General features: G+C 40.4%; 3 protein-coding genes across 3 annotated transcripts; 2 read left to right on the top strand and 1 right to left on the bottom strand.

Annotated features, from left to right (window-relative positions):
- Nucleotides 1-968: 968 nt before the first annotated feature.
- Nucleotides 969-4020, top strand: LOC116012841. The gene is made up of 2 exons (XM_031252517.1): nucleotides 969-3504; nucleotides 3582-4020. The coding sequence occupies exon 1, from the start codon at nucleotides 969-971 to the stop codon at nucleotides 2592-2594; it is 1626 nt and encodes a 541-aa protein (XP_031108377.1). The 3' UTR covers nucleotides 2595-3504; nucleotides 3582-4020.
- Nucleotides 4021-4774: 754 nt separating this feature from the next.
- On the top strand, nucleotides 4775-7087 carry LOC116011939 (BTB/POZ and TAZ domain-containing protein 4). The gene is made up of 5 exons (XM_031251374.1): nucleotides 4775-5215; nucleotides 5571-5795; nucleotides 5931-6064; nucleotides 6164-6470; nucleotides 6551-7087. Exons 2-5 carry the CDS (start codon nucleotides 5586-5588, stop codon nucleotides 6986-6988), a joined length of 1089 nt encoding a protein of 362 aa, XP_031107234.1. The 5' UTR covers nucleotides 4775-5215; nucleotides 5571-5585; the 3' UTR covers nucleotides 6989-7087.
- A 75-nt stretch (nucleotides 7088-7162) lies between these two features.
- On the bottom strand, nucleotides 7163-11077 carry LOC116011938 (formin-like protein 6). The gene is made up of 4 exons (XM_031251373.1): nucleotides 9419-11077; nucleotides 9030-9235; nucleotides 8707-8948; nucleotides 7163-8371 (listed from the first exon to the last, which is right to left on the bottom strand). Exons 1-4 carry the CDS (start codon nucleotides 10855-10857, stop codon nucleotides 7577-7579), a joined length of 2682 nt encoding a protein of 893 aa, XP_031107233.1. The 5' UTR covers nucleotides 10858-11077; the 3' UTR covers nucleotides 7163-7576.
- Between the last annotated feature and the right edge of the window lie 1253 nt (nucleotides 11078-12330).

Here is a 12330-nt window from a genome sequence, read left to right on the forward strand (position 1 = left end):
CCACGCTCTTTCCTCTGCTTCAACTTCTCACGTCTGGCCAGCTCCATCAAACGGAACGATCGGCGCCTCTTCGTCCCCGCACTTGTTCCAGCAGCACTTGCTCTCTGCCTCTTCGTCCCCGCACTTGTTCCAGCAGCACTTGCTCTCTTTGGACTCATGATGAACCCAGCTAAGCTAACACTTGCTCTCTTTGGACTCATGATGAACCCAGCTAAGCTAATGTAATGAGGTGGGTGAAAGGCACAGATTCTGAGGGGGTCCATATATACATACGAAGCCGGCCCATACAAGGAAACAAAATCGCAGGGAAATTAGGAAATATTCCACAAATCTGTGAAAAAATCGCAGGGAAATTAGGAAATATTCCACAAATCTGTGAAGTTTCCTTCCGGTAAAATTTCCTTCCAGAATTCAACATACCAAATCTTCTTCCACAAGTTCCAAGGCCGATCCATTCAAACACAAATCTTCTTCCACAAGTTCCAAGGCCGATCCATTCAAACATCGGCTGATACTCCCTAACTACCTCAGCCATTCTCGCTAGCTAGGGAGTGGGGGGCTGGTGACAGGGTAATTGGGTACCCGACCCGGAACCGTTGTCATAACCAAGACAGTTGCCGCTCAAACTACCAAGACACCTCACTCCTCAGCATCAATGCGCAATGGTCCAACTCCTCAGCATTGATGGCCAACGTTCAGCTCCTCAGCATTGATGACCGACGTTCAGCTCCTCAGCATTCAACACCTCAGGTATTGATGTCCAACGTTCAACTCCTCATCAATGCTCCGTTACTGAGCTGGAAGGAATAAAAGGACTCACAACCACGTAGTGGGGGGGGGGGCTTCTTACGACACTTGAACTTAGACAATACATACTGAACTCACTTGTACACTGAGCACTACGCTCAATATTGTATTCAAACATTCAAATACTCAAATAATATACCGGTAAACACATTATTACCGTCATGTATTATGGTGGAGAGTTTGTGTTACAACCAGCTTTGGATTATCAGAAGGGGATAATAGAATATTTTGACTACTTTAATGGAGAAGAGAGCAGTATGCTTGAACTTAGGAAATTGGTGAAGGAGTTAAAGGTTAATGACAAAACAGTCAACTTTTGGTTTAAGTATGGCACATGTAGGGACCCAAAATTTAAGAAAATTAAAACTGATGCTGAACTATATAACATTGTGTATGAAATACCAGAAAACAAAACAGTTGAGATTTTTGTGGAACATGTAGTTGAAGACCAGTGGGATTATGATGTTGAAATGACCCATATATCAGATGAAGTCAGGATCATGAATGAAGTTTATGCTAATGCTATAGCTACTCCTTTAAGCCTTGGTGAAGGCCCATCAAACTTTGTTGCTGCTAGTCTAAGTGATTTTTATTCTACTCCAAATAGAGAGTACTTTGAAGACAATTTGTATTCTCATGAGGTTGAAGATAATCTTAAAGACACTGCCATTAACTGTAAAGCTACTAGTGAATTTGTGATGGTTGGACCTGAGGATATAACAGAAAATGATTGTGTTCAGTCTGAAGAAGTATTAAGGAGCTTGGGTTCAGAATCTGAAGGTGAAGTTTCCAAACATGTTGCTACTTTTCAAGAAAAAAACTTGCATAAAGAGGGGTTTAAATTTCAAGAAGGAATGATTTTCAATTCTAGTGCTGAATTTAAGTGGGATGTCAAATGCCACCAAGCTATGAGAAGAAAAGATATAAAATTTGTTAAGAATGAAGGTAGAAGAGTAAGTGTTAAATGTAGAGAAAAGAATTGTAAATGGACAATTTATTCATCAAAAAGTAATGAAAATTGTCCTTTTACAATTAAAACATATAGATCAGAACATATTTGTGGGGATCAGTATGAAAATAAGATAATTAACTCTGGTTTTCTTGCAAAATTCTATAAAGATGAGTTTAGACTAAATACTTCCTGGGGAAGAATGGAGTTTCAGGAACATGTTAAAGCTAAGTTTAACTGTCAACTATCCATGCATCAATCTTATAGAGCTAAGAAACAAGCATTGAAGTATTTGGAAGGTTCTGAAGGTGAACAGTTTGATTTGTTGCATGACTATTGTGAGGAGTTGAGAAGAACTAATCCTGGTACTAAGGTAAAACTGAAACTTGACAGTGAATTTACAGTACATGATAGGTCTAGATTTTTGAGGTTATACATTTGTTTTGGAGCATGCAAAGAAGGATTTCTATTAGGGTGTAGACCTTTGATTGGTTTGGATGGTTGTCATTTAAAGGGAAGTAAAAAAGGTGGACAACTTCTAAGTGTTGTGGGGATAGATGCAAACAACAATATGTTCCCTATTGCTTTCTCAATTGTAGAGGGGGAGCTTAAGGATAGTTGGAAGTGGTTTTTGCAGCAGTTAGATGATGACTTGAGTATATCTGAAAATCCTCATTCTTGGACAATAATGTCAGACAAACAAAAAGGCTTATTGCCTGTAGTTGATGAGGTACTACCAAATGTTGAACACAGGTTTTGTGCTAGGCATATGCATGCCAACTTTCAGAAAGATGGATTCAGTGGGAATACACTTAAGCAACATTTTTGGGCAGTGTAAGGCAACTACAGAGGCTGATTTTAATAACAGAATGAAGGAATTGAGGAAGTTGAATCCTAATGCTGCTGATTGGCTTTCTACTAGGGAATCTAGGCATTATTGTAGAGCTTTTTTTAGCACCTTCCCCAAGTGTGATATGCTATTGAATAACTTATGTGAGTCATGGAATAGTTCAATCCTAAATTTCAGAGACAAAAATATATTGAAAATGTGTGAGGGCATTAGGATGTACCTCATGCGCAGAATGCAGCAAAACAGGGACAAAATGAAGACACATCCTTTCAAAATTTGCCCCAAAATATTGAAAATTCTAGAAGAGTCCAAGGAAAAATCTAATGAATGGACTTCACACAAATCTGTTGGTGGTATTTACCAAGTGGAGGGATATATGAGACGCTCCAAGGTGGATTTAAGCCAGCACCACTACTCATGTAAGAGATGGAATCTTACCGGCATCCCTTGTAACCATGCAGTTGCATGCATTAGAAAAAAAGGAGAAAAGCCAGAGGATTATATACACAATTGCTACACTGTTGAGAGTTATCTAAGATCTTATGCCCCAGCAATAATGCCCATATGTTCTTCGGACCAGTGGCACAAGACAAAACTTCCACCCCCACTACCACCAAAGTATAAAAAACAACCTGGAAGGCCAAAGAAGAGGAGAAAGATAACTCCAAATGAAATTGCAGAAAACAAGACTAGAAAAATGAAGAAAGTTGGAGAAGTTAAAAGGTGCAGAGTTTGTGGGCAGAGAGGGCACAATAAAACTACATGCAAGTTTCAAAATGGTCAAGCTCAAGTTGCAGAAATTGAAGTTGATGAGAATGAAGCTGAGTTTGAGAAGGAAGATGCCTTTGAAAATGTATCAATTGAAACCCAAGTGCCGAAATTTGTTCTTGATGAAATGGTATGTACACTTTTAAAATTTTTTTATGTCTTATCTCCCTTATTGTTATAATCAATGAAATTACTTTCTTTTTCCAGGATTTATTGTCATCTCAAAGTACCAACCCAATGACTAGTGGAGGACATACTCCAAATCAGATGTCAACTTTTATATTAGTTGAAGCTAGTCATATAACCCAACCAAATCAACATCCTGGAATCATAAACAAGGGGGGAAGAACCTTTGTGACTCTATCTAATCTTCAACAAACCAAATGCCAAACCAGAAGAAATATTTTGTCAAAGAAGCAACCCCAAAACAAGAAGTGATTTCAGAAGATTGTGACAGTTGCAATATTGAAGGGATATATATTTTGTAAATGGCTAAAAACTATAGCCTTATAATATACTACTACTAGTTTTTGAAAAAGGCTCACTAGTCACTATGGTTGTTATTTTGTCAGGGTAAATTTTTTTGCTTTAGGGGGTCATATAAGATTGAATTCTGGTATGCCAAATTAAATGACGGCTATATTTTTGCTTAATGTAGTAGATGGTTGTTATTTGTTAAGTTATTTTTGGTGAAAATACTAGTATTTGACTTGGAATGATGTGGAAGCAAATGATATTACTATTCATTATTTTTGCTGGATAAATATTCTAATTTGTTGTTTATTTTTATGTTATATTTAGTTTAGGGAGGTCGACATACAGTATAATGCGTAGCTTATTTGTTATTTTTACAACTTATTTGTGCCTCTTTTTTTTATTGTTTTTATGAAATCTCCAATCTTAGTATAATGCGATCTCATATATTTAATTGCAAAGGCATATGTTAAGAAGAAGGAGAATAAAGTTAAATAGTTGAAAGGAATGGACAATTATAACCTCATGAAAAAAAATTATTAAAATGAAATTCTAATTACATAACATGAGGGACCAAATGTGGCACATCATGAACAATTAAAGAATTGAGTTTGTTCAAATCAATTGACAGGGACTAAATTTCCAAAAGTAAAATAATTGAGGGGCTAAAAGCGCCGATTTCCCTAAAGATAATTTTCTTTAATTGCGGGATCCCCTGCTTGGAGGTTTGCTGAGGTGGGCTCGGGTTACAGTTGGTGAGAGTGAGAGCACTGACCGCGGGAGACAGCGCGTAAAATCTAAGACAACAAATCCTATGAATTGACGAAAATAAAAAAAGACATGTGGACTAAACCTCACGACCACGTGTTTAATTAGTATTTTAAGATAAATTGTCTCTTGTCATTGCATAGGAGCTGACACAGATCCTAATCATCCTCAATCCTCATCGATTCTGCGTCCATTTTACCTACGCACAATACCCATTTCCACGAACCTTCTGCTTTCTGTATATATATACATTCATAATCCCCACCATTCATCTCTCTCTTTCTCATTTTCATTTCAATCCAATCATTCTTGCTTTCTGCGGCGGCCGCCGGCGTATACGGAGTAATTCTCACTTCTCAGACAAGACAGCCTCAAAAGCTCTGTTGCATTTGAGCGTCTTTTAAAGATTGGTCGTGTTCTGTTTTTGAATATTGGGTGGGATATACAATACTGTTTTGGGATAGCAACTAGGAATACCGTCGGTTGTTGAATAGAAGAGATCAGAAAGAACATCGGAGAAGAGGAACCAGGACTTGTTTCCCGTTTGTTTTTCTTGTCCCAGTTTTTGGTCTGCAACGCAATAATAGTAATTAATTAAGGTAATGTCACATGATTATCAAACATGAGTTTCAGATGGGTTTCATTAAAAATTTGATCTTTTTTAAGAAATGGTAACGGAGTAGCAGATCAACGCATGGTCCATGCTTTCTTGCCTACAAAACCTAGGCCCTACACCAGGGCTATGACAGAATAGTGTATGGATAAATCACTATGACTCAGCAGAGGACCAGTGAGTGGTCCGTGCTTTCTTGATCTGTGTGCTTTTGGAATGAATCCATTTCCTGGGATGTATAAAATGGAGAATTCTCTGGGATTTTGGCATTCTGCAGAAATATAATGTGGTTTAACAAGTGATAATTGACTTGACTCACTCTCAGCTGTTTATGTCTGCAGAGAGCTAAGTGGCAGATGAAGAAGATGACTCTTGATAAATGTGTGCCTATTCCACCTCCCCTGCCTCCTTCTTATCACCCGAATCGTTCAATGGCGAGTAGATCATCAATGAGGGTAGACTGCTGCCTTTCCACTGCAGACCGCCTCTTCGATGAAGCTTATGGAGCTGATGTAACCATTAACACAAGCAATGGCTGTGTCATCTATGCACATTCTAGCATTCTGGTAAGCCCCTCTAATTTGCAGACTGTACTTAAGGTTGTCTGCAACAACTAATGACACAGAATTAATGTTCACAGTTTGGCATTTTCTATGATTACAGTGGTGTTGATTATTATTGTTTGTTAATTTTCCCATTAGGGTGTGGCTTCCCCAGTGATCAAAGCAATGTTAAGCAAATCAACGAGGCGTGGGAGCAGACGACTAGCAATACTAATCCCGGGTGTTCCAGCTGAGGCTGTTCGAGTTTTCATCAGATACTTGTATTCATCATGGTAATGATTCTTACTTCTTAGTCTGTTCCATTTACATCACTGATAAGTAATCGCGAAGATTGAGAAGCTGATTGGTTGTGCAATGTGATTCGATTGTAGCTATGAAGAATCGAAATTGAAGGAGCATGCTTTGAGTCTGCTGGTGCTGTCACATTCCTATATGGTTCCTCAGCTCAAGAGAGAATGTGAGTGGGTGATAGAGCATGGATTGATAAATACTGAAAACGCGGTGGATATTTTCCAGATTGCTCTACTGTGTGACGCCCCCCGGCTTAGCCTCATAACCCATAGGTTTATCAGGAAAAACTTGAAGCCTGTTTGTGCAACCGAAGGGTGGAAAGCAATGAAGCAAAGCCATCCTGCTCTTGAGAAACAGGTTTTGGAGTCTCTCACATATGATAACATTGTAAGTATTATAACTGTAAACTGCTTTTACCTTATAATTTAAGGTTGTCATTATCTGATGTGTGATTGCCCTGGTTTCAGATGGAAAAGGAAAGGCTAAGAAAGATGGATGAGAGGAAAACTTACATGAATCTGTATGAAGCCATGGAAGCTCTTGTCCATATATGCAGAGAGGGGTGTCGAACCATTGGCCCATACGATAAGGTCTTGAAGGCGGATCAAGAGCCTTGCAGCTATGAAGCCTGCAAGGGGCTAGAGAAGCTCATTCGCCATTTTGCGGGCTGCAAAACACGAGCCCCGGGTGGGTGCCTGCGCTGCAAGAGAATGTGGCAAATCTTCGAGCTGCATTCGCGGCTCTGTGCTGATCCAGAGAGTTGCAGAGTTCCACTCTGCAAGAATTTTCAGCTCAAGAGGAGACAGGACAAGAAAGACGATATTACATGGCGAATACTAGTGAGAAAGATAGTAAGGTCCAAGAGCATTTCTGGAGCTCCATTTTTCTCATTGGAATCAACTTGAAACCTTCATTGTATAAAAGCTCCTTCCTGTATTAATGTATTATTATCATTCTTTTTACACGAAATCGCATAGACAACCATAAAGAAGTTGAGAATTGAATGTCCTTTTCTTTCTATCCTTAAAAGAGTAGAATGGTGAGTCAAAGCCAAATCTTGTAAAACAGCTGTAAGAGAATTACAAAAAGTGAAATCTTTAGCTTTTTCCCAGCTGTGGTGCCAATTGATAAAGGTACAAGAAAGAACAAAACAATAAATAATCCTATGAAATCAGGACTATGATGATGCCTAGGATTGATGTTTTATGTTTCTCTTATACTATGTATACAGCTGATAAATAGCATTCTTACCTATAGCTATACTTGTATATATTCAACTTTTGTATCTCGTCACCCCCATCGAATCCCAAATACTACTGTGACGACGTTTTATTCTTGTTTTTCCTGTGCTGGTTCTGGTTGGTCTCTAGGCTTTAGCCTTCCATGTGTGGCCAGTGCCGGTTGATTCAAGCATGTTCTTCACATTCTTGCTGCTGCATAGGCTGCTTGAATCATTAAATTGCACAAAAATTGTGGTTTTTCATTGGAATGGATCATGGTGACATGCTATCATCATCTGAGCTTCTGTTATGTCTGACATTATATCTGCTCAAGACTGGGAGCGAGGCGTTTGCTGGTATTCTGAAGGATCTGGCGGAGCCCACGACTGTTCTGTCGTGCATCTTCCCGACGTCTTTGCAGACGTTATCCAAGATGGAGAGGAAATCCCTTACAATCATGAAGACTCTGAAGGGATGAGCTCCCTCTTTGGCAGCGTCGCCATGGAAATACTCGGTCACTTCCTTCACCACAGACAAGGCCTTTCGCTCTTCTGCCTTGATCCTAATGATTTCATCTCCTGCCTCTTTCAGAAACATCTTCATTGACTCAAAAAACTTGCCTGACACGCCTGGTTTCTCGAGCTCCAACACCATTCTAACCTTCCCAAGCCCGGTCTCGAGCTTGGAAACGTAGCTGTGCAGGACGTCTGAGTCCATTCCCGCTGCTTTCTTGACATTGCCAAGCTCCCGGCTCAGCCCTGCAACAACCTGCAGCTCTTGCCTCTTGAGATCTTCCTCTCTCGGCTTCATGTTTGGTTTGTTTGGGAGGTTTTCGTTGGCGGGATTCGAATCAACCCCTTCCGACCTGATTATCTCTTGGACCACAAAATGAAGCAAGGTTGTCTTCCCATCTGTTCCTTTTATATCTACCAGTTTCAAAAGAGTGTCAAGCTTAAAAGCTCTAGCATCACCACGGTTAGTGCCCGTGTTCATGCGGTTTCCTGTTCTTAGCACAGCTTCTAAGAGCTTCAGGAATAACCTGCTGTTCTTCAATTCTTCACTTGCTTCCTAATGGAATCAAAGAAACAGTTCAATTGAAATATGTATTCCGTCTCAACTAAAAGTATTAATAGTGGAAATTAATCTATGGGGATGATCTTCAATTCACAATATCAAATTTCAATTGAAAAGGGGTAATCCCAACCAAGTTATTCAGTCTATTAACTTGATAACCACAAAATTACAAGTTTAACTCACAGCAAGAACCATAAGCCTATTCGCCTTCTGGTTTGAACAGGTCAAATATAGGTAATCTGGACAGCTAAGGTCACAAGGTGGGTTTATATGTGCATACCCTTTAATAATGACTGTGGAAAGCGTGGAGATTGAATAACTAATATTACCTCAAGAGTTTGAAAGGACTTCCTTAAATAGTTCACTTCTGATTCAAAATTTGCTCTGTACAACATTGCTTCCACTCTTTTGAATGCAAATGGGACATCAAGAACTGTTTTGAGGAACCGTTCTGCAGATCCCAGTTTTGAGGCATCACTTCTGCAGTCTCTTAGTTTAATTTCCTCCTCCTTGGTTGGAGCCATCTTCACCAAAGTCTCCAAAAGCTCAGGACCCAATCCTTCTGGATTTCCTGTGCCACCAATGCAGACACTGTTAGAGGCGATCTGAAAGCTTAGAATCTTGAAAATCAGTGAAATGGGTGTGGATTTACCATCTAGAAGTGCTTCAGAAACCTCCTCCTTTGTCACATTCAGTGCTCTCAACAGGATTGCTATGTTCTGGGATTTCTTTGGGTCAAGAACTCTGTTTTCCTGCTCAGCCGGAGGGAGAACGGATTTGGGTTTCTTAATGGTTTCTTTCGGGACTGAATTTGCAGAATTACAGCCGAAGAGCGATTCCATCATGTCCTCATTCAGTCTGGGGTTGAGATGAACACATAATTCAATTTGCTATAACAATTAGTTTTAGGTCAAAAATTATAGGTTCAAAAGGATAAAATATAATATATAAATATGTAATCCAACTATCAACTTTCTGTTTTCTGTTTTTAATTGAGATGGAACACAAGTTTAGTTGTAAGACAAATTGCAATTCACTTACTGGAAGGAGCTGGATTTGAGCTGATCCCAGACGGTGGCGCGATCGGATGTTGCTCGGACTTTGTCCCAGTGCAGAGGTTTCAGCTTTGGTTTTGAGCCGTCTATGTCGTCGGAATCGCACCTCTCCAGCGTGCTGGGACCTCGTTCTGTTTCGCCGGAAGGGCTTGTTTTCGCACTGTCTTGTGGTGTTTTGGGGCTGGGAAGGGATTCTTGCTTTGCCGGTTCAGATGGAGCCAATGGCGGGGAGTTTTTCTGGGAAATTGCTAATTTCCGAGGTGCTGACGGCGGCGGCGGCGGCGGCGGTGGTGGTGGTGGCGGCGGAGGTGGAGGAACTGGGAGTTTTGACGGTTGCTGAGTTTGGCCGCTTATTAATTGAAGCCGCGCCATATCTGGCGGCGGAGGCGGTGATGAGAATTTTGCCCTTTTAGGAATGTACGGCATCGTTGGTCTATCATATTGCGACGGCGCCGGAGATTGTTTGATTGACGGTATAATCGCCGGCTTTATATCCGACGGAGAAGCAGAGAGGCGTGATTTCGGAGAAGTTCTCTTTGAATGAGGAGTAGAAGAAGAATTATGATTATTATTATTATGACCACGCGCCTCCGCTTTTGCGTGGCTCCGCCGCGAAACGGGAGTGTAGTAGCCGTCATCGTTGCTGACGGTGGAGCCTTGCGGCGTGTAAAACGCGGTGTCGCGGCTCTCTTCATCGGACGACGACATTGCCGGCGGAGAGGTGATATCGGGAGGCGGCTGCGGCTTGCTCAGCGGCGGCAGCGGCTGAAGGTCGGGACTCGGCCGGTACCGATCGGATCTTTTCACGGAACTCAGTTTCCGATACGGCGACCCGTTAGCCTCGTTGGTCCCACTAACGGACGTCCGAGTTGACGGCTCCACCGTCCCAATGTACAGAAAAGTTGACGGCGGCATTCTCGACTCCTCATTCATCCTCTGCGAGCCGCCGCCGCCGTCGCCTACGAGTTTTTGAGATTCATCGGGGCGTTTCACGCGGTGTTTGTAGAGGTAAAATCCGAGAGCGGATAACATTCCCAAGGTCACAATCCCAACCGATAACGCAATTGCCACTTTCTTGACCGGCCGCGACGGCTGCGAGGCGATTGGGTTCGACACCGGCGACTCATTCTGCTGAGCTGGCAGCGGCGGCGGCTGTAAATTCTGATCTGGACTCTGCCCGCCGGGAACTTCCGGGAAGAAGGGCTGCTCGGGGCTAGGCAATACAGGATCCGGCGGCGGAGGCGGCGGCGGTGGCGGAGGGGCCGAGTCTGTTCCCGCCGGCGGCTCTGAACCCACCGGAAACAGCGGCTGATGAAGAATTCTTCTGCTATTCTCCGGCCCTGTACTGTACCCCGGCGTGAAAAACGTTGTTGCTGCGACAACAAAAGACAGAATCAACAAATGACGGAAACCATGAACGCTCATTGTGCTGTTTTGCCGGTGCTGTTTTCTTCCTCCCAATTCATCTCCGGGTTTTGTTCCACAAAACTCTGCAAGTAGAGAGAGAGAAGACTGTAAAAAGAAGCTTCTTTGAGCTGCAAGATCTGGATTCTTGAGTGGGTGATGTCAGCAGTTAGCCGCACTTTCTCTTTTTATCTTCAGTTCCTTTTTCATATTTTAAGCTCTGCATTTCTTTTTTATTCTTTTTATTTTGCTAATTCTATCTTTAGCTTCACAAACAGATAGGAATATAGGATGCTATATATGACAACAAAATTTTGCGATACTGGTTATAGATTCTCGTAATATGTATTTTGAGAAATATATTAAATGTATTTGAGATTTATTTATATTTTAAATACGACTTAAAGAGGTTAAGGGCTTAGCGAAGGCATGACTCAATTATTGATCTCAAAATATGATGGACAGAAACATTATCCATAGATTAAATCAAATACAAACAATTCTAAATAACGAAACCTACATAAGATAAGGCAATTACCACAAAATAGAGATTGTTACTTAATTTCAAACAATCTAACTCTAAATAGTGTTACCTAAACTTTAAGTTCCTAAGTCAGGATATTGCTTCCTTACTAACTAACGTTTATGTCAAATTTAGGTCTTGCACACTTTGAAAAGATCCATTTCAAGCCGATACAAATTTACCTTCCTCATCACAAAGTATTGCACTAAAAGACAAAATCAAAATTTGAGTGTGCAGTGCGTGTAATGAAGAAAATGTATCTTTATTACGCCCGTAAAACCTCTAAAGCTTTTTTCTTAGATATACTTGGAACCGGTTAGTATACTTTCTTGTGTGTTTATTTAATTTGGTGTTCTTCCTTTGTATACTTTCTTGTGTGTTTATTTATTGTACTGCCGTTGAAATTAGCAATGCTGAATGGTTAATTTGTTGATATTGTCGTATGAAAACAAAGCTTTAAGTTTAGTTAGGTTTGTTGTTAATTTATTGATATTGTCATAAAAGGAATGCATTTCTTGGAGGAAGAGGAAGAAGACATCTAAAATGGTGATGTTTAGCTTTATAATTGGATAAATAAGGTTAAAGGACAATTTTATCCTTATTTTTTTCACGACCTAAAATTGAAATTCAAAAGTCGAATGATCAATTTTAGAGTTTAGGACCAAATGAAGCACAAAGAGTCAATAGCACCTCTATAGATGCTCAAACCCACCCATTTTTATGTAGGGTGCAACCGGGTACCACTAGACCACAAGGTCTTTGGTATGTAAATCATATATGATCATATTAAATACTTGAATGCTTTCAAAAAAAAATTAAATACTTAATCTACAAACCTAATAAAAGCTCATAAAATTAGGCCCCGGAAATTAAAAAAATGTTGGTGTAATTGTTTGTTGAAATGAATGGTTCATATTATTTTGATTTTAGTATTTTTTTTCTTATTTTACCTTCTATTATATCATTTACTT

This window comes from Ipomoea triloba, chromosome 3 (genome assembly GCF_003576645.1).
Source record: "Ipomoea triloba cultivar NCNSP0323 chromosome 3, ASM357664v1".
Classification (NCBI taxonomy): domain Eukaryota; kingdom Viridiplantae; phylum Streptophyta; class Magnoliopsida; order Solanales; family Convolvulaceae; genus Ipomoea; species Ipomoea triloba.

What these genes read in the sequence shown, in the direction of transcription:
- LOC116012841 (XM_031252517.1), top strand. Translation starts at nt 969, where the DNA reads ATGTATTATGGTGGAGAGTTTGTGTTACAACCAGCTTTGGATTATCAG.
- LOC116011938 (XM_031251373.1), bottom strand. Translation starts at nt 10,857, where the DNA reads ATGAGCGTTCATGGTTTCCGTCATTTGTTGATTCTGTCTTTTGTTGTC. An exon ending in TTCTGAAGCACTTCTAGATG is followed by an intron (nt 8,949 to 9,029) that starts GTAAATCCACAC and finishes TTGGTGGCACAG; the next exon opens with GAAATCCAGAAGGATTGGGT. An exon ending in AGTCCTTTCAAACTCTTGAG is followed by an intron (nt 8,372 to 8,706) that starts GTAATATTAGTT and finishes TGATTCCATTAG; the next exon opens with GAAGCAAGTGAAGAATTGAA.
- LOC116011939 (XM_031251374.1), top strand. Translation starts at nt 5,586, where the DNA reads ATGAAGAAGATGACTCTTGATAAATGTGTGCCTATTCCACCTCCCCTG. An exon ending in ATGCACATTCTAGCATTCTG is followed by an intron (nt 5,796 to 5,930) that starts GTAAGCCCCTCT and finishes TTTTCCCATTAG; the next exon opens with GGTGTGGCTTCCCCAGTGAT. An exon ending in AGATACTTGTATTCATCATG is followed by an intron (nt 6,065 to 6,163) that starts GTAATGATTCTT and finishes ATTCGATTGTAG; the next exon opens with CTATGAAGAATCGAAATTGA.